The following is a 22,039-nucleotide window of genomic DNA, read 5'->3' on the forward strand; positions in this document are numbered from 1 at the left end:
CGTTGTTTTTCCCAACTGGTGCTCAGTAACGTAACGTTGACGTCTTGAGTCATTAGGGTTAAAGTCCAAGTTGAGTTGCATGTCTTTTTTTGATTTTGTTGAGTCAAGTCTAAAGTCATCAAATTTGAGTCGTGTGAGTCGAGTCCACGCCTCTGGTGTGTGGTGTGTAAAATGTGTAATGTTCTGTATCGCAGCTGTTGCTAAGCTGCAACGTCAAGCAGCGACGCCATAAATGTTCATTACCTCGTAGGAAAATGCAACAGGGACACACACCTACTGTATCTTACTGCCGCTGTGGAGGGAGAAGGTCACTCAGTGGTGATAAGGACATCAAATAAAAGGGCTTTGGGGCGTGATTGGACTTTTCAGGTTGATAGGCTCCAGTATTTTCTCTGAGGTATGTTGCTATTGTCTTGGCACCTGTATGTGTTCTGCTTTTTTTAATTTCATCTATGTATTTATATGTGAGAAGCCTTTCAAGTTGCTTGTGAAAGTGTTAAAAGTGTTGAAGACACTCCCTCGCCCTTACACATATACCCATACGTCTCAGTTGTCACATTGTTGTCAATGTGAAATCTACTCCCGAAGGTTGAAGAGGACCAGACCCCTTCCCCCAACCCCCCCATGCCCCACCGGAGTGGACTCTACGTGGCTGAATGTGTGCCCCCCCCTGCCCTGCAGCTGGAGGTGTCTGTTTCACAGGCCTCTGTGATGCGGGACCTGTGAGGATAAGGTTTCACAGGTACAAAAGTTTCCGCTTTAATCCTATCACACAGAGTGAGTGGTCAGGGCTCAGGGCTTCCGCATAATCCCGGGTTTATCCATTCTGGTGAGCCAAGAGACAGAGAGTATGCAGAGAGGAAGAGATTACTGCCCATCTCTGATTTAATTCAATCAATGTTTGCACAGCAAACGGCGAGAGGGATATCTCAATAGCAACTCAGCTATTTCACACCTCAGTGCACACGAGAAGATCGGTACTAGATATAGTGAAATATCTCCTCCAGCAGCTGTTAAATAGGTTGATGTTCGAGGGATCCTTCATTAATTTTATAATGCTTATTCATGTCTATGAGGAGCCTTTTTTAGTTCTTATCGAGGCTAAAGTTTGATGTGCATATTGGTGACATTGGACTGGAAATAATTATTTTATAAAGTAAAGTTTTAGTATTTTGTTCTCGCATGTCTTTTAGTTTAGTGACTGTCAGAGGTCAGACTGGGTCAATGATGAATTTCAAAGGGTGAAAAATAAAATAAGAGGGTCTCTAATGGCTGACAGTTCTGTGCTGTGTTGTGAAGAGCTTATCAATTTCACAGCAGGTGATTTTGCACTGAAACAGGCTTTTGACGTGGCCTCCTCTGGAGAATACAACCTGCCCCGGCTTCACACTGAGTCCCGGTCACAGCTGAAGGGTTACATCAGGCTGCATCATGAATATTTTGGCAGGAGTGTAGTTTGGTGACAGGTGAGAAAAATAAATGTTAAAGTTTGAATATTGATCACTGTAATGCAATGCCTTTAGTTGACTAAAAAATAATCAGAGAGATGCATTGGAAACTTTTGCAACCTCAGAAGGCCTGAAATGCTTTTGATTCATTGCAGAAAGCACGCATCCTCAGAAATTTAATACACATTCACACTGACGAACCACAAAGCAGATTGCCGCATCCTTCCACAGGTCCCTTGAAGTGTGAGACTTGAAGGAAGAGTGGTTCTTTTGAAGGCAGGTAGAAGGCGTTGCGGGTTCTGAGAGGTGCTGGAAAGGGCATGTCCAAACAGACTTTAGGCCCTGAGTGATGGGACACGGGAAACGGTAAGAGGACACCTCGCCCCTGCTCTCATGTCAACACGTCATGTGAATCACAACTGTGAGGAGCGTCTGAAGATCCAGGAGACAATAGACGCCGACTCTCAGCGAGATCTATCTCAAGCTTCTACAGAATCAGCGAGCTTTGTTTCGATCACTGTAGAAGTCAGCATTGCTTGCATTTCTGTTTGTTTTAAATCCTTTTGAAATGAATTAAACAGATCTGTAATAATAATGTATCTCTCATCAGGGCCTTTTGCAAGTTGATCCCACATGGAAGTGGATACAGTTAAGATGCAATGCATCACTGGAGTTTAAAGGGCTCAAGTTAAGCACTGCTTCTATCATGAGCCATGAATTGATGAAGGGTAAGTAAGGTAATCCATTCATTCCAGCGATTCAGAGGGTACTACCCCAGCTAGGAAGTACTCCACAGTTGCCAGGGGATACAGTACGTGGGAAAGTTGTAGATCAACTAATTTGAAAAAACTGAAATTATGATTTGATTAAAAAATACATCCCTTATACTGAGTCAGCTGTAACACTTGAGCAGGTGTTGTAAGGTAATTGAGAGGGTGGGAAAACAACTTAACAGATGAAGTTAGCAGGTAAGCAGTTGGAATATAATTAGCCAAAAGTATAATATATATATAATTAGCCAAAAGTAATGGATAAAGTGTGGAAATAGTTCTTAAAATGGACAAGATGGTTGAAATAGATAGCTAAAAAGCAATGGATATATGGCTGTAACAGTTGGCTAAAAAGTAACCTAATGGATAAAATCATTGAAATGGAGGGCTATAAGGAATGAACGGACAGTTAAAGTTAACTAACGGTAATGGTTAAACAGTCAAAATAGTTAAAGCTAAAAATAGCTAATGATAAATGTTTGAAATTTGCAATATTAATGAATAAACAGTCAAAATTGCGAGCTAAATGTAATAGATAACCTGTTGAAACAGCTATAGTTTAGGTATTTCAACCATTTATTCATTACGATTTGCCTAAATGTAACAGATAGATAACTAAAAGTAATGGATAACTAGTTGAATAGTTAGCTAAACATAATGGATAAATGGTTCAAACATCCAGCTTCTGCAACTCCAAGTGGTGGTATAGTAGTATAAATACAAACTTGACCATATACCTAAACACTGACAGATCAATTTTATGAAAATATTATTATAACTATATGCAATTTTTATATATTTTTATGGTGTAAAAATAAGATCCAATTTAAAATCAACTCAAATTAACAAATTGTTTGGTGGTGCAAATTTCTTTGGGAACCACTGGTCTGTCCCAAGTCTGTTTTCCAGTTTGTGAGAATCCAAGTATGTGAGTCCTGTGTCAGTGTGCCCTGCTGATGAGATTTGAAGCTATATGACTGCTATTATTACTTTGCATTCTGTCTTTCTTCAGTCAGACACTTTTACTGAAATAAACCATATTTAAAATAAGACTAATAAAACAAAAAAAACATAAAAACAATTTTCACTTGTACTCCTGTTTCAGGGATAGGTATTGACTTGAAATTTGGTGAAACGTCTTTTTGCATTTACATCATCTCAAAGATAGAGGGCAGCAGAGATCAATTAATTCCCATATGCCTCTTCCTACTTTTCTCCTCAATCTCTTTAACCCTCTTTTTTTTTATTTAACCTTTACCCCAAAATATGATTTACTCAAAAATTGGCTGTATTTATTTTTTTAATTCATCCTTTAACATAAAAGTAGAACAACCTAATCTCATATCTTTATTTACATTCACTTATTTTATGCAAAGTATTGTTTCGGAGACACACACACACAGACACACAAATAATCTCATTGGGTTTATGTATAGCTGTTGATTTCTGTCTGTAATTCTCCTTTACAGTAAGTTACTCCAGAAAGTCTTGATGATCAACTTCTCAATGTCACTGACTCCATTACAGGCCTCTAGTACATCATTATCTCTTTGGGTGCGTCCTCTGTAGGCCTCTGCTGTTCTCTCCTCTGTGTGTAGGCGGCGTGTTCGTACATGTAGATCAAAGCAATGGCGAACAGAGAGAGCACGGTGTAAATGATGACCAGGTAGTATCCCAGCTGCATCTCTGTAGACTTGTTCCTCAGGTCTGCTGGAATCGCCCCGGCGAAGTTCTTTACCAAGTCCTCTGTCATGCTGGTCAGGGTGACGTTCAGCGCAAATATTATGAGGACCACGACGGACAAACATGCTGCAGGAGAAAGAGATGCTGATTTGTTTTTGTCAAATTCCACTTCTGTCACTCCCAGATGCTCTAAGTGTCACTTACCGCTGAGCGAGCTGAAGACGTAGACGCCAATAGGCCCCATGTAGGTCTCATAAGGGTTGCTGACGCTGTTGTAGAGGGAGATGAGGAAGCTGCAGGCAGAACACAGCAGACACAAGGCCAACAGGATCGAAACCACAGAGTGCAGGACGAGAGGGGTAACTCCTGTTTCTACCAATTTAGGAATCACTACACACACACAAACACAGTACAAGAACATTATGGTTATATAGTTTAGTAGAGCTTACATGCATTACATTATATGACACACTGATGAAACCATGTGAGCAGGCCTTATGGTTTTTGAGAAGTCAGTCATTTAAGATATTTAATCACGATTAATCGCATGATCGTCCATAGTTAATCGTGATTAATCGCAAAGTAATCGCACATTTTTTTATCTGTTCAAAATGTATCTTAAATGGAGATTTGTCAAGTATTTAATACTCTTATCAACATGGGTGGGGCAAATATGCAAATGTATGTATATATTTATTATTGGAAATCAATTAACAACGCAAAACATTGACAAATACTGTCCAGAAACCCTCACAGGTACTGCATTTAGCATAAAAAATATGCTCACATCATAACATGGCAAACTCAGGCGCAACAGGCAAAAACAGCTGTCAGTGTGTCAGTGTGCTGACTTGACTATGACTTGCCCCAAACTGCATGTGATTATCATAAAGTGGGCATGTCTGTAAAGGGGAGACTCGTAGGTACCCATAGAACCCATTTCCATTCACATATCTTGAGGTCAGAGGTCAAGGGACCCCTTTGAAAATGGCCATGCCAGTTTTTCCTCTACAAAATTCAGCGTAAATTTTAGATTCCTTTGATTTTTTAGTTTCATATGATACCAGTATCTTCACTCTAGCTATAAAACTGAGCACGCCACAACCTAAAAATTGTGTCCTCTTTTAAAACTCTTTTAGAAACTAATTTTTATAAAACGGCTTTTAATTAGTTTCTCTTTTGATTTCAGGTATTAATTCAACTTTTATTTAATGATTTGCAACCGCACTGTTTATTTTCTGTTGTGTCTTTGAAGCACTTTGTAAACTTGTTTTTGAAAAGTGCTATATAAATAAAGTTTATTATTATTATTATTATTATTATTATGAATAATGTTGTTAGTAGGCAGGAATATCAGAGACGGAGGGAAATAAAACCAAAACTATCAGCATGTTTACAGATTCTAGAGGTATGTAAGTGAGAAAATATCTACTGTACCTTGAAAAGTGTCCAGACCTCCAAACGAGGGGCAATGGTCTCTGTCCACAATCCCAAAAAAAACCTCCAAAGTGACCACAGCACTTCCATTGGAGAAGTCAGTTCCAACTTGTGTGCACTCCATGGTCGTCTCAGACCACTTTGTTGACATGCAGAACCCCAACACCCCAACAGATATGACAGTGACCAGCTTACTGCACAAGAAATGCAAAGTCTTCTGAGTGGAAGGCATTATCGCTGTATTCCAGTTGCACTAGTTAAATCTAAATCCCAGCATCTCTTCTCTAAAGCTCTGATGAAGCCTCAGAAGCAGATTACGACCCTGTGATCCTCTAAAGATTCCGCTTATGAGTTACCTTCCTGGGTGGGAGTGGATTGCCGGTCATAAAGTCTCTTGATTACGGCAGTGACCTTTGGTTTGAAAGGAAAACACAGAGCTGGTTGTCATGGTAGGACACCAGTTTCCTCAACAGTTTAAACATAACGGTGTCATGTCTGGTCTCAGACTGCAAAGGAAAATCATATCTGCTTTGTGACGATGTGAAATATTGTCTGAGGGGCCCAGTACTAACGGTGAATACACATTTAAAGCTCAACAAAGCAACTTCAGGACATGCAAAAGACGCTCTTTAAAAAGAAATATTTCTATTATCTATAGAGACGCTATCTATTTTTCCTGTCGTTCAGTGTCTACACACGCCCTTTGGTGCACTCTGAGGGAACCATGTTCACAGTCTTGGATTCAAAGTCCTGTTCTTGAAATTGTAGGGTCATAAAACATAATGCAGATTAATTATTTACCTGTGTCACTATAAAAGGAAAAGTTACTGGAAGAGGAATGATCATCTGATCACATGTATGTGTCATCAATGACGCACTAAAGCCATGATGACAGAAGGCGTGAGGATATGTTTGGTTCAGGATTAGAGAGGTTATTAGTGCCACATTTTCAAGTGATTTCCAATTCAAATTTGAGACATTAATACTATAAATAAAGAGGAAAAACGCAGAGAAAACTGACCTTCGGCCTCTATAACTGTGTCATTTTACACTGTATGCCACCTGGTTGGTGCCAGTGATTTATGGCACACAATGAAGGCAGGAAGGGTGCGTTTTACTGGCGTCCGGTAGTCGCTTTCAGTCTAAAATTGCGGGAGCGTAGCTTTGCTGCTGGGCGCTGATTTTGCAATGGAACAAACAACTGACTTTCACTTCTTGAAAATATACGTTCTTTGGCATGGATAAATTAAAACTCACCTGGAAGAAAACATTGAATGCTTTTAGTCCCAGTTAGAATATGGGGTGAGTGGTGCGCTTCAGCCTCTTGAGGCCGAAATGAGTATTACAACAGCACACACTTTATAAAGCTTTTTTTCCACGCCTGTTTTGCAGATGAAAAATAACAATTTTAGGAACAAACTAATTTTTTTCACCTGTTCTCGAGTCATAAACACAAGAGAGAAAACACTTTATAACATACTTAGAAAATGGATCACCAAGAAAAAAAATATTCTCACTTGCCTCTCAGGGCTTCCGTACAGTGTAATTATAATGAGCAAAAAGTTCATAATTTTAGCAGCAGGGTTATATTTAGTTCTCTCATACACATTACATTATGACATTATTGAGATTTAGAGGTCCTAACTTATTCAAGCTCACTTTCTCATTTGGTTAAAAGGACATCTTCCTCAAAGTCCTACAGAAAATGTTTCAAAAATAATTGTATGTTGTTTTTATTATTATTATTATTATAATTATATATTATTATTATTATTATTATTATTATTATTATTATTATTATTGTTATTATTATTATTATTATTATTATTATCATTTATTATTATTGTTATTATTATTATTATTATTAGTAGTAGTAGTAGTATTGTTGTTGTTGTTGTTGTTGTTGTTATTATCATTATTATTATTATTATTATTATTATTATTATTATTTAAAATTCCGTACCCTACTTTCAATTTAGTGAATACTGTTAATATTATTTAGGTAGACGTAATAAAGAAGCACTGTTAAATTATATTACAAATTATGTCAATCTTATATAAAAGATATTAAATCCCAAACTCATTATAATACACTCATGTAACTCATTCAAATCATAATAATGAGTGTGATTTTTGAACCAATAATAATAATAATAATAATAATTATTATTATTATTATTATTAGTAGTAGTAGTATTGTTGTTGTTGTTATTATTATTATTATTATTATTATTATTATTATTATTATTATTATTATTTTAAATTCCATACCCTATTCTATTTTAGATTTTGACATTGTGAATATTGTTTATATTATTTAGGTAGAGGTAATAAAGAAGTACTGTTCAATTATATTACAAATGATGTCAATCTTATATATATATAAAACATATTAAATCCCAAACTCATTATAATACTCATTTTAGTAGTTGTCTTGTCTTGAATGATTTTATACAACTCATAAAATATGAGTGTGATTTTTCCCCCCCCAATAATAACCCAAAGTTTTTATTCCAACAGGATTTATTCCACCCACAGAGAAGCACACACATGTTGTAATAAAGGCTGTGGCCAGAGCGTGTCTCTGTTTCTTCATCTAACCAGTGTTGGAAGAGGAGGAGGAGGAGGAGGAGGACCAGCCGTGTGTGCTTTCTCTCTGACAGCCGGTTGTGTTTTGTTGGAGTAAACACAAACTCCTCCTCTCTCCGGTTGACAGGCGGCGGCAACAACCGACTGAGGCATCGCTGCCTCGCCTTCTCCAACACAATCTGGACTTAATGTCGCTGCCATCAAGGTGAGTGATACCATTACTTTATGTCATACACGCTCTCGTGTCTTTTTTTGCATCTCATTTTGGCTGCCAGGTCGTTTTTCAGCCGCACAAAACCCTACCAACCTACCTGTCCGTTACGCACAGCAGCGCACGGTGGAGGGTTTTCCTCCATTTCAGGTGTAAATGTGGCAGCAGATCATATTCATCCTTAATGTTTTATCGTGTGTTGATTGTCTGGTTGACAACCTGCAGCGACTTGGATCAACCTCTTGTGCCAATGTGGGTTCATGGAAATAAGCGTTTGGAGTTTCTGTCCTCGTGGTCTTCTTCATTTTTCCTCATTTCTATATTGTCTTGAATGAAAGATGATCAATGTTTTTCTTCCTATTCGGTGGCTGACTGCTTGTCTTGTGTGGGCTGCAGTTTCAGAGCCAGTTTCAACATGTCGTTGAGGCTACTCCAGATATCATGGATGGATCTGCTAAGACTTGTTACTGTAGGGAGGACTCTTCATGGTGTTTTTGAGGTTAAGATTTTAGTAGTGTTGGCTGCACTGGTTTTTAATTTAGTGGTTTGAAATACAGTTATCATTGGACATGATGTTAATCTCCATAGGAAAGGTCTCTCCCAGGGGAAAGGTCAGAGGTCAGGGTCAGCAACCACAGCAGCATCCTTGGAGCAGACTAAGAGTATGACATTTGTGGAAATGAAAAGTTAAGTCAAGATTGTGCACCACTTTACCGTTAACTTAAAGAGAACTTTGGGACTTTGACAGCCGACATTCGAGAAGAGATTTTAATTAAGTCGTCATTATGAAACAGGAAATGGTCTCATAGTGAAAATAATTCTGCATTTTGTTGTCACTTTCCCCTTTTTTTTAGCGTTTGGTGGTCTGTGTGGACAGATTCTGTGGGTTAAATGCTGTGCTGAGAGCCGCAACGATTAGTCGACTAATTAGTTGACCGATTCTCGCAAACTATTTTGCTAATTGATTAATCGTTGGAGTAGTTCTCAAATATGGAGATACATTTTCTGTTTTATATCATATTAAAGTGAATATCTTTGGGTTTTGGACTGACAAAACAAGACATTTAAAGACATCACCTTGGATTTTGAGAAACTGGGGTGACCATTTTTCACTATTTTCTGAAATTTATAGACCAAACGATTAATCGAGAAAATAATTGACAGATTAATCGATAATGAAAATAATCATTAGTTGCAGCCCTGTGATGCTGAGGTTAAGATTTTGGTTTGCTAAAGGTAGTAGTGTTTGCTGTACTGGTTTTTAATTTAGTAGTGGTTTGAAATACAGTTGGACATGATGTAGGAAAGGAAAGGTCTCTCCCGGGGTGGAAGGTCAGAGGTCAGAGGTCAGCAACCACAGCAGCATCCTTGGAGCAGATTAACTGCTGGGTGAAGTGAAGGGAAGGGGAGATGAACCGAGTATGACATTTGTTTGAAATGAAAAGTTAAATGAACCGAGACACCATCAAGATTGTGCTCCGCTTACCGTTAACTTAAAGAGAACTTTGGAAATGACAGATTGGTTTAATTTTAATTTCTCCTCCAAAGATTATCTTTCTTTTTGGGTCTCAACAGAGATGAGAAACAGCATTTTCTGACATTTTAGCATGAGAACTACTCCCAATAATTAATCGATTATGAAAATAGTTGGAGATTATTTATCTTTTTGGTTTGCTAAAGGTAGTAGTGTTGGCTGCACTGGTTTTAATTTAGTGGTTTGAAATACAGTAATCATTGGACATGATGTTAATCTCCATAGGAAAGGTCTCTCCCAGGGGGAGGTCAGGGTCAGCAACCGCAGCAGCATCCTTGGAGCAGATTAACTGCTGGGTGAAGGGAAGGGGGAGATGAACCGAGTGTGACATTTATGGAAATGAAAAGTTAAATGAACCGAGACACCATCAAGATTGTGCTCCACTTACCGTTAACTTAAAGAGAACTTTGGGACTTTGACAGCCGACATTCGAGAAGTGACTTTAATTTAGTCATCATTATGAAACAGGAAATAGTCTCTGAAAATAATTCTGCATACTTTTGTGGTAACGTTTCCCTTTTTTTTTGCGTTTGGTGCTTATAGAAGCTGTGTGGACAGATTCTGTGGGTTAAATGCTGTGCTGAGAGCTGCAACGATTAGTCGACTAATTAGTTGAGCGACGGATAAATAATCACCAACTATTTTCATAATCGATTAATCGTTGGAGTAGTTCTCGTGCAAAAATGTCAGAAAATGCTGTTTTCAGCCTCTCAAATATGGAGATTACCTGCTTTTTCTCTGTTTTACATCATATTAAACTGAATATCTTTGGGTTTTGGACTGACAAAACAAGACATTTAAAGACATCACCTTGGATTTTGAGAAACTGGGGTGAACATTTTTCACTATTTTTCCAAACGAGAAAATAATCTGCAGATCATAATCATTAGTTGCAGCCTTGTGTTACTGTATTTTGGGCCATACAGCTCATGAATGAGTTCATCAATGTCAGAGAGACGCTGCTAAATGACTTCTAATAAATCTTGTAGTCTCACTGACAGGGACAGACGGGTACTGGAGACTGAGCAAGGCTGCCTCTAGTATCAACAGATGAGGAAAAAGAAGGCACATTTCAATGTGGAAAGTTTAACTTCTGTCCCTCCTGACAATAAGACTCTTGACTCTTATGATTCTTATCTCATTTTGAGTACAAAGTTCTAACAAGTAGGGCTGCATCTAACGATTATTTTCATTGTCAATTTAACCTATGATTTTTTTCTCTATTAATCGATGAGTGTTTTGGTTTATAAAATGCTATAAAATGGTGAAAAATGTCAATCAGTGTTTCCCAAAGCCCAAGATGACGTCCTCAAATGTCTTGTTTTGTCCAAAGATATTCAGTTTACTGTCATAGAGGAATAAAGAAACCAGAAAATATTCACATTTAAGAAACTGGAATCAGAGAACTTAGACTTTTTCTTCTTATAAAAAGAACTAAAACCGATTTATAATATCGATTATCAAAATAGTTGGCGATTAATTTAATAGTTGACACTAATCAATTAATCGTTGCAGCTCTAGTAACAGTCCAAAAACAAGGGTTGCCAGATAAGCCCCTCACTGTCCATATGGTGCCATCGCTGAAATGCGTAAGAGGTTGCTGTGAGTTCCAGTTTTCTCTATACAATGATCAGTTCTGCTCCTTTCCATTAAAAAACACCTGACATTTCTTCAGTCTAACTTTTATACTCGGGCCAAACATAACGAACATGCCAAGTTAGCATAGACCATCCTCTTATAACACACTTCAGTCAACAATCAACTATATATTACACATTTTAAGTAGTTCTGCAACAAACGATTATTTTCACTGTCGATTAATCTGTTGATTATTTGCTCGATTAATTGATTAGTTGTTTGGTCTATAAAATATCAGAAACTTACTGTCACAGAGGAGTAAAGAAACCAGAAAATATTCACATTTAAGAAGCTGAAATCGGAGAATTTTGACTTCTTTTCATAAAAAATGACTCAAAATCAGTTATCAAAATAGTTTGTGATTAATTTAATACTTGACAACTAATCAATTACATGTTGTAGCTCTAATTTTAAGAACCAGATTCATCGTAACATCACACCTGGCTGCATTAAACTAGTCTTTCAGTTTCATAATGATGCAGCAGCCACGTGGCGTTTCCTCATTCACCTTGATTTTACTGTCTTTAGTCTCATACATAAACAGTCTGTCTGTGATAATTCAGCGTGAATTCCATTTCAATTACACAGTATATAGACTCCGGGGAAGAATGGCAATTACTGTGGCAGAAGCTAATGAGGATGCATTGAAATAAACAAACAGTCACGCCGAGACAAATGAGACCGTGTAAGGACGCAGGAAGAAATAACCGCTGAGTGTTGTCGGCAGATTGATTTTGGCTTTCGTCTCGTTACAATTCATATCTGACTCCAGTTAAATTCTCCTTGTGGGGTCTCAGGAGTGAGAATATCAACTGTGTATCGTGCAAGGTTGTATTTCGCTGGGAGAGGATAAGTTGTTTGTATAAGTCTCCAAATAAAATGGTGCAAAAACTCAACAGGTTCATAATTGCAGTATAGCTATTTTCAACCTGCGTTAAACACACTGCCAAGATGTTCTTCTCTTGTTTTTTTCCGGCTACAGTTAGAACTGTAAAAAAGGCATATTGGAACGCTTGTGAAGTGCACGTTATTTGAGCGTGGGTGTGCTGTGCGAAAACGAACAGATGTGGTGATTAATGAAATCCACAGCGAAGGTGGAGAGGAACGAGTTGCGCACACACCTGCTGGGTATAAACCTCAAATTGCCAGCCCGGAGTAAATCCCCGCAGCTCGCCCACCCTCCATCTATCCACCCGCCACCTCTCTGTAAGTCTTGGAAAACACTCTTAACTTTGAGCTGCGAGACTCCACGCTGTGCAGTGCACTCTCCGAGGCTGCAGCCGCATTAACTATACTCTGCTTGAAGGTGCGCTTCTTTCCCCCCCCCCCTCAAATAGACGGAGAAGGAACTAATTGGTGTAAAGTCACGACAATTAGGGATGAGCCTGGTCTGACCCAGAACTTGTGAGATATTTGCAGGCGAGAAATGGTTCCAGCCAGCCTTGTAGAAGAGCTCATGAATTACACATATAGTCATAAGATCTCATATTTGATACAAACAGCATTAGTTATTTTTCTGCTCGTCTTAGTGGAAGCTTGTTATAGCACATTAAGCTGCAGTGTGTTGCAATCGTAGGCTTGTTTGTGCTTGCGGCCAGTGCTACAGAATGCAAACCCCGCAGTCATCCTTTGGATTTTGGCGTCATGCTTAAATTATTTAGTAAAGATAAAACATATTCATGCAGAGTGAGGGAAATTTAACCCTCACTTAACCAGGCAAATGGATTAAAAACATAATGATTAGTGGGAGGGGTTGTACAGCTTGTATTAGATGTGACGTTGTGTTTAAAGCTATAAACTGTGATTGGAAACCAGAATAACAACAGTAAAAGCAAAACCAGGGAAAGCAGAAACGGAGCATGTGAGCGGGGTATTGCTTCCTGTTTGGAGGATAGGATCTGGAAAACCCCGAAGCATCACAGAGACATGGGACCTCGGTGACACTGAGAAGGTGTGTCTCCCTATTAAACACATGGCCGCTGCAAGGACAGTCCACGGCTGTGCAAACAGCCACCTGCAGCCCCACAAACACATCCCCCCTCCCCACCATCTGATCCGTGTTACACCCAGGGCCACGCAGCACTACTGTTGTGGCTGCCAGGGAAAGCGAGCGATGCACCGCTGTGGCTTGTGATTGATATATGTACAAACTCAAGCTGTGCAGATTTGTGTTTGTTTACCATCAGCTGTGTTTAAAACTCAGCTGGGCCACTGCAGCGCTGAAACAGCTGGACAGAGATCAAGGTTTCTCCCATTTCAGATGCGTCAGAACTCACCCACCATCTGCTCAAAGGAAGCATTGTTAGGAAGGCCGAGCACATGAGACCCAAAAGAGACATAATCTTTGGAGGAGAAGTTAAAATTAAACCAATCTGTCATTTCAATATAGTGCTACAACCCATTCAAAACCCTTCTGTCTGACCGAGGAGTCAACTAGAGCTGCAATAATTAGCCAATTAAGTGATTAGTCGATGGAAAGAACTCCAATCAGAAACTATTTTGATTAGAGCTGCAACTATTAGTTGATTATTTGTCAACTATTAAATGAATCGCCAACTATTCTGATAATAAATTAAGAGGTTTGAGTAATTCTTTTGAGAGAAAAAAAGAAAAATTCTCTGATTCCAGCTTCTTAAATGTGAATATTTTCTGGTTTCTTTACTCCTGTATGACAGTAAACTGAATATCTTTGAGTTGAGGACAAAAACAAGCTTTAGTTGCAGCACTGATTTTGATGATTGATTAAAGTCATGTATTTTCAGCCAAAGATTTGAAGACTCCGTGTCAAATGTGAGAATTTGACAGAGTTTTTTTTTGTGGCTTTACATTATAGTGTATTGAATATTTGGGGGTTTTGACTGTTGCTCAGACAAAACAAGACATTTGATTGCAATATTGAAGTTGGAATTGGAAATGACAGTGAAATCTTGGTCTCTTCACGGAATCGACCGCATTTTGACTCGGTCTTGTCTCGGCCTCAGGCAAAGAGGACTCTGGATTTTATTTCAAAGACTAATCAAGACCACAACTGCAGGGATATCACTAAATTGCTTGTGCATTTCCTGATTTATTTGTTAATCATTACTGTGATTGTTCATAGAAAACAAAGGAAAATTCCTGCGCATAAAATTCATATCTGCTGAGACATTTCTCATGGTACACTTCTACATACACACATATGGAGTATACATAGCAATAAAAGAGATGAATGGAGAGGAATCTTCATTTGATTTCTGTGGATGTTTTTATGGGAATGTGGGTCTTTCAGATCATTTTGAGGAGTGCCTATATGGTTTATATGTTCCACATTTTATTCTAACTGTGTCATGCAGTGTTGGGACTCGCACTGGTCTGGTCTGGTCTGGTCTTGACTCGGTCTTTACTCGGTCTTCCTGCCTCGGTCTCGGTCGTGACTCGGTCTCGGTTTAGGTGGTCTTGACTACGACACTGGGAAATGGAGTATATTCTGGTGTACTCATTGTTAGCTGCTGTGGTAAATGTAAATCCAGGAGACGACGAGGAAAGGAAATGCCTGTGACCAGGTTATGGCCTTAGTGTGGCCCTTGATCAAAGAGAGATTTCTGTCTCCTCCTGTTTCACTAGAGGCCTGAAGAGGTCAAAGTGTTTTGCAAAGCAAATGCAGAGAAAAGTCCAGACAGTTAAACACAATTTATTGCAACAGAAATATGTCTTCGTCCCTGTAATCATTTTGTGACCCCTCAGATTTATCCCCGAACCCCAGGTTGGGAACCACTAGGTCAAGCCCTTCTGGTTTGAATAAGAGACGTACTGCATGATGTCACTCCACAACAGCTGCCCAGTAGTAATATGGGTGTATTCTCCCCTCCAGGCAACACATAGTTTCTCTATTGTATTTCTGTCAGTCGCTACATGAGCGCATTACAAAGTACACCACAAAGCTCTTAAAAGAAACGTTTTGTGGAGATTGAGCTGGTGACCTTGCAGTTGTTTTATGAGTCTCCGAAGGGGGAGAAACACATTGTTGAAAAGCTTTGTATGTTTTTGTCTGCTTTTTTTTTTTTTTTTTAGCTTGTAGAAATAGCAAAAAAAAGGCAGTAGTCTGCCAAGAGTTTTTTGTGTTATAATCCCACAGTCCCATACTTAACATCAGCTGCTTGTGGGGGCAGCATGTTGACAGATTTTAACATGATAAATCATATTCAATTGAGCTCAGACTTTCTTTTTTTTTTTGTTTTTTTAGGCCAAAATATGGCAACCTAATTTTGTGACCTGCTCAGGGAAAGCAGGGTGGAGCCCAGAAGAGATTAAATCCCTGCGCTATGTGGCCTGATTCTAACTGAAGTGAAAGCAAACATCTCCAGCTCTGGCTTGAAACATGTTTCAGTCCACTTTATTTTATCTGAATGAACGACTCAGAAAAACAAATATTAGGCTTTCTGTGGAAAACAAAGGGTGACCCACAGACTGAGAAAAACATGCTTAATATCGCTTTGACAGCCAGGAAGGAAAAAAATATTCAGCTATTGTGGATTTTCCTTGAAGGCTGTTTGTTTGATCTAGAATCTGAGATGCAGTCTTCTTATATGCACATAAGAAGTCACACCCACTCGTTCCTAGATAGCTTGATGTTTATGATCATGTCTCTGGAGTTAAAAGATGACGCAGATAGTGCGAAACTGAGGCTTACTGTTGTACATGTGTTCACACATGGAATCACTGATGTTTTTTTACTAGTCTTTTCGTTGTTTAATGTCCCCCTAAAAATACTCCCCTCAAACATTATTGAACTTCAATGTTCCTGCTCGGATGTAAACATGTAAAGTGGATTTTAATTGATTCCAAAAGCAGCGGGCTGTGAGTGGCTGTGTCTCGGATGGCGATGGTGCATATAGAAAGAGTCATTATCTCCCCTCATTTCTTCAGCACCATAAACTATAAAGCCAGTTGGAGATGCATCAAGGTCCCACCCAGTCTTGTGTTTTATGTTATCAGCCTCTGCGTGTAATGTCAGATAGTTATCAGCCTGTGCCTGTAATGTCAGATAGTTTGTTTCCTGTGCAGTATATCAGCACATGCAATGATTTTTTCCGATACCAGTACAGTGTCGGATATGCATCCGATACAGCCTATAATGCTGGATCGGGTATTGGCGAGTACGCGAGTCTATTCACCGATCCGATATCACGTTATATAATTTATCAGCTCATTTATGCTACTAAACTCCGTACACCCTGACTGATTCATACTGTGCATGTGCAGCTCTCAACAGAGATGAGGAAGAAGCGAGATGGCTCACTCATTAGTTACTTCCATCATCAATTTCCGATGCAGTGACCGTTTTTTCTGATGATGGAAGTAGCTAACGAGTGAGCCATCTCAATTCCTTCTCATCTCTGTTGAGAGTTGGACATGCGCAGTACCTGTCGGGCAGGTTCAAGTGGAGTATTGATGTGTCACGATACCAGGAATTTAGTAGTCGATACCAATAACAGTGAAATTCCATGATTCTCCATACCACTGTAAAAAACAAAGTAAAACAATAAATCCCTTATACTTCAACCTGCACTCCTTTTATTACCGTTTGCATACAGCTTTTTGTTAGGAAGTTAAACAGGTCATAATTCCCTCTCTATTATCTATTTTATATTACTGTGAAAACATCTCCTTCACACAACTGGATTTATTCAAGTTTCTCGACAAAAACTACATTAATTTTAACGCACTAGTATCGGATCGGTACTCGGTATCGGCCGATACGCAAGTTAAGGTATTGGAATCGGTATTGAGAAGGGAAAAATGCTATGGGATCATCTCCAGCTGCAGCTTGGGCTCCTTGTCTTTGCTGAAACGTCAGTGTTCGATCATGTTCTTTTAACAGTCTGACATCAAATATAGTTGGATTATAAAGTGTTTTGTTGGATGTTTTAGAGTTTACAGGCAGTTGATCATATATGAGATGAAAGCTGGGTGTGACTAGATGAGACCGAAAGTAAAGAGGAAATAATGCTTTGGCTGTGTCACTACAGAGGTTGTTGACATGGAGGAGTACAGTGCTTAATGAATAATGGATGCGTGCTAAAGCAGCCCGTTTCCTATTCATTCTTCTGAGGCTGCTACACAGAGAGTTGTGTGTGATCATCATGTCAGCCCTTCAATATTTTCATTGTGTTTTCAGTAACATGATGCAGTTTGAAGGCACTGGAGTTACTCCAATAAACATTTTCACACAAGTACAATAGGCTTATTCAAAAGGACGGCTTATTTTATTTGATCGTTGTTTCAAATAAATACAGAGCAACAATTTTTAACACACTGCACAGAGAGTAGTTAGTTCTATTTCATTCACCCAAAGTCTTATCTGCTCCGAGGTTCCTGTTTAACATCAGTATTCCTGAGGCTTGTAATAATTAAAAGTGTGCTGATCGCATCACAAAGGCTTGCAGTGACAGCGACGAGCATTAATTCAATGTTTGCGTTGTCACTTTTTGTGTTAAGCTGAAAAGGATGTGGAGTGGCGAGCGAGTTCAGATCTATTTCATTAAAAGCACCTTTTAAGTTCCAACTCTTTGGGAAGCTTTGTAGTGTTGAGGCCTTTTTTTTTTTTTGACTATGATGAATGTGTTTAAATGAGCGCAGTTGGATGTGGTAGTGAGTCAGGGGTTAGCTGACATGCCCTGCATGCTGATAGGTATGTAAGGCTCAGGCGAGCACCAGAGAGCGTTAATGTATGGGATGATAATCAGAGCTGTCTTGGGTGATATATATGACCAAGGTTAAAGGCGGCCGGGATCATGCAGTATGTTGGAAATAAAATGAGGGGATGGGCCTTGAACGTGCTTCATCTTATTGAATCCCTGTCAGTGTTTAAGGATGTAATTTCAGCTGCTGTTATGTGATGGTATCTATCTGTGCGTGCAAAAAAGACAGAGGATGTGGTTTAGATAAAACAAAACATAGATAGGACAAGCAGAAAAATCACATGTTTATGACTGTTGGCCACAGTGATGCCAGCTCTGTCAACTTTTACATACTAGTATTTGGCTTTTCTCAGATTCAGGGGGCAACCTCCAGGTCAGAAAAGTGAACAGCGTTAAACTTGCATTCTTTCTAACAGCCAGCAGGGGGCGACTCCTCTGGTTGCAAAAAGAAGTCTGATTGTATAGAAGTCTATGAGAAAATGAGCCTACTTCTCACTTGATTTATTACCTCAGTAAACATTGTAAACATGAGTTTATGGTCTCAATCGCTAGATTCAAGTCTTCTTCAATACAGCATGCAGGGGATGCTTTAGGGCGGGGCTACCTTGTGATTGACAGGTTGCTACCACGGCGTTGTCAGGTCTGGGAGTTGTCCTTGTTATACGTCTTACAACTTTAACCCTTTCACAGTGTGTTTTCACTTCATGAAAGTTAATTGTAACCTTTTAGTCGCCTAAAAATGTCTTATTCAGCGTTCGGTTGTTCTTAGCTCCACCCTCTCGTGTCACTTCTGGTTGCAAAAAAACAAGATGGTGATGAACTCGAGGCTTCAAAACGGGTCGTGTCTAGGAAGTACCCACAAGTTAGGAAACTCTCGCGAGATGGTTAAAGGTCACATATTATACTCCATTTAAACTAGTTATTATAGGTCTCAGACACCTCCAAACCATGTCTCTGAAGTTTTTTTTTCAAAAAAACAATCAGATCATGCATTCCAGCATGTCTCTATAACCTCTGTTTCAGCCCATTTCCAAAAGTGCTGATTTCTGTGTCTGTAGCTCTGTAGGTCTCATATTATGCTCATTTCCAGGTTCATAGATGTATTTTAATGTTGCACTAGAACATGTTTACATGCTGCAATGTTCAAAAAACCCTTTATTCTTCTCATACTGCAGCCTGAGTCTGCCTGCCTCAGAGCCTAATTCAGCCTCTGTCTGAAAACCCCTGATTCACAGCCTGTCTCCTCCCACTCTGCTCTGATTGGTCAGCGTTTTCTGTCAATCAAACGTCCTCAACAACAGCGTCACCCTCCCCCTCCCTCCCGGAGAAGCTCTCTCTCTCTCTCTCTCTCGAGTGGAGAGATAGCAGCTAGAATAAAGTTTATAAACCACTTTAAAGTTTATAAACCAGAAACTTCACCCAGCGCACGTTACCGGAGGAATCTGATCAGAAATCGGCGACACATGATGAACATCTGCGGTCCAGATTCCAGGTTTTCCTGACGGTTTCTCTCAGGTAAATAATACTATTTATATCTCTGTTAGTTAGCTCAGTGTTTACCTCATGCATCAACTCTGTAAACCGTAAACATACACTCTGTTTTACGTCTGTCTTTACAGATCCATCTGTGAGAAATGACCGACAGAATCATCCCAGAGGAGAGCAGACAGCTGAGAGCAGATAGCTGTGGGCAGATGGCTCTGTTTACATGGAGATACAGAGCTAACCCGGTAGCATGTAGCTAACCCGTTAGCATGTAGCTACATGCTAACGGGTTAGCTACATGCTACCGCTATGACACGGTGTGTAAACACAGCGACCTTCAGGGTGGAAAATAGAAGATGTGAAACAGTAGTCAGTTCATTATTTCTGCTAAAAGATAAATGTATGGAAGATCAGAGTAATGGTATATTATTTACTGTAGTAGCTGTCTCTGTGTTACCATGACTACAGACCACCGGAGCTTAGCTTACCATAGTTTACCAGAGCTGAAGACTTTCTCCTGTACCATGTTAACATAACTAACTAACAGGTGAGATGATTACAAATGCTGTGAATAATTAATATTGTCATCTGTCAACTCAAATAAAGTTTGACTGTAAAACAGAAATGTGTTGTGTTGCTTACAGTCACTATTTACTACCTGTAATCTGCTACATGCATGACATCAAATATATATAATATATAAATATCATCTGTTTAAACAGTGTAATTACATAAAGCCTTTGTGAAAGAACATGTTATATTTAGATGATGGGAGTACATGAAGCCTGTTCTGCTGGTTCTTGCAGACTAACTGTAGGAGCTACTTTGCTCAAGTTCGGTTGAGGAGGAGAGACAGTGACGCGCTGTGGGGCGGGGTCAGCTACTGAAGGTTCTCTCTGGTTCGACCAGGAAACCCTTATATGGCTAATTCTCAAATGACGTCAGAAGAAAAGAAAAGCTGCGCAGCGTTGTTTCGACACCCATTTCCGGACAAACGGAGCAGGAGAAAAAGAGAGAGGATGGTCTTTTATGATACTATGGTGACTTGTAGACACACTGGGGACAGATATTGATGTTTAAAAGACATGGAAAAGTGCATTTTGCATAATAGGTGACCTTTAAGGTTAGGCATTGACCTTGAATGGTAAAGGTTAGGATAGGTTGTCAGGCAATGAGTCTTGCGAGAGTTTTCACATATTTCAGATCAGATTTCGCGATTTGCAGGTTACCTTCTAGACACGACCTTCAAAACGGCAGTCCACAAACCAATGGGTGACGTCACGGTGACTATGTCCACTTCTTATACACAGTCTATGGATGAAGCCCAATAGAAAAAATATAGGATTAAGTAGAGCAGATCCGTAGATGAGTTTTGAGGCCTTGACTGGTATTGATATTCCAGAGGGAAAAATCTGTCGATAATAATAGCCCCAATATTAGTTTTTATTAGCCAAGCTCGCTGTAGGGATGTTAGTCTGTTGCTCATTTCCAACTTTGACCCAAATGTCACATCTTTACTTATGAAGACTTGTCTGTAATTGGCTGCCATTACTGCTATTTATCCGTTTATTTTGTAGAGGGCAGATTTTTACAGCTGCCGTAATGGCTCTGTTTGATTAATCGGCCTTTCCATTTTTATAACACTGTTCAAAGATGTTCCAGATGTCAACTCTCCAATAAAATCCTCATATCTCATAACTGAAAAAGTGCTTGACATTTGATTAACGCCGTTATGCTCTTCAAACAAGTTACATTGCCGCTTCTGCCCTGTTTATAGTGTCGTCACGTAAGATATTTTCCATCAGAAAATATATCATCCGTAGTCATCAGTAATAATTTTGAGTAGATAATAGGCCTGGTTCTCTTGGGGGGGATTGAATTGATTCGTCCATGTAAGAAAAGACATGCCACACCATGACTTTGTCTCACTGACCTTCAGCTCTGGAGATGTAATCTATAAGTGCTGTGATACATTTCCACTGTTCAGCAGGGTGTTATGTATGAAAAAACACATCCACATACATGCTTTTTTTTCTTTGTTTTCATGCTAATTACCAAAACTAAGCGATGCTGTATGTTGCTAATCTTTGCAGCATTTGGTCATACAATATGTTCTCCCACTGGGAAAGCACACTGTTGACAATCACACTCTTCCAAACACTGCCAAAGCCTTTTTTTTGCGCTCAGCCAGAGAAAAAATGCCAGATCCACACCGTTCACTCACAATGATGGGATGTGTGTTTATCATAATTAGAGTCTGCTTTGATGCCAGCAGAGATTCAACCATGAGGAGCTATTTGGTGCTTTTACAGAAGTGAGAACTAGTAATTGGATGACAATGCCATATATGTAGGCCTCAGTTTCAGCTTTCATTTTTCCAGAAAAAAGTGTTAATTGAGTGTTGGTAAAAATATGTAAAAAAAAAAAAAAGTGTAATTGCTGTGTAGTTTTAGCACGGTTGTGTTTCTTAGAGGGCGCATAATCAGCAGTGCATTTGCATTTTCCTTAAATTTTTCTCTACATTGTGTTTTGCTTTAAGTTTTTCGTTGGGTTGTGGTAAGAGG

General features: G+C 39.2%; 2 protein-coding genes across 5 annotated transcripts in view; one reads left to right on the top strand and one right to left on the bottom strand.

Annotated features, from left to right (window-relative positions):
• Positions 1–3,506: 3,506 nt before the first annotated feature.
• On the bottom strand, positions 3,507–5,677 carry clrn3 (clarin 3). Its single transcript, XM_074620429.1, has 3 exons — positions 5,339–5,677; positions 4,106–4,291; positions 3,507–4,027 (listed from the first exon to the last, which is right to left on the bottom strand). Exons 1-3 carry the CDS (start codon positions 5,568–5,570, stop codon positions 3,750–3,752), a joined length of 696 nt encoding a protein of 231 aa, XP_074476530.1. The 5' UTR covers positions 5,571–5,677; the 3' UTR covers positions 3,507–3,749.
• A 2,299-nt stretch (positions 5,678–7,976) lies between these two features.
• Positions 7,977–22,039, top strand: part of ptprea (protein tyrosine phosphatase receptor type Ea) — a 72,670-nt gene continuing 58,607 nt past the window's right edge. For all 4 annotated transcript variants that reach the window (XM_074619814.1, XM_074619816.1, XM_074619815.1 and 1 more), the window contains exon 1: positions 7,977–8,132. The gene's annotated coding sequence lies outside the window, so the exon portion shown is untranslated. The remainder of the gene's footprint in view (positions 8,133–22,039) is intronic.

Source organism: Sebastes fasciatus, chromosome 20, assembly GCF_043250625.1.
Source record: "Sebastes fasciatus isolate fSebFas1 chromosome 20, fSebFas1.pri, whole genome shotgun sequence".
NCBI lineage: Eukaryota > Metazoa > Chordata > Actinopteri > Perciformes > Sebastidae > Sebastes > Sebastes fasciatus.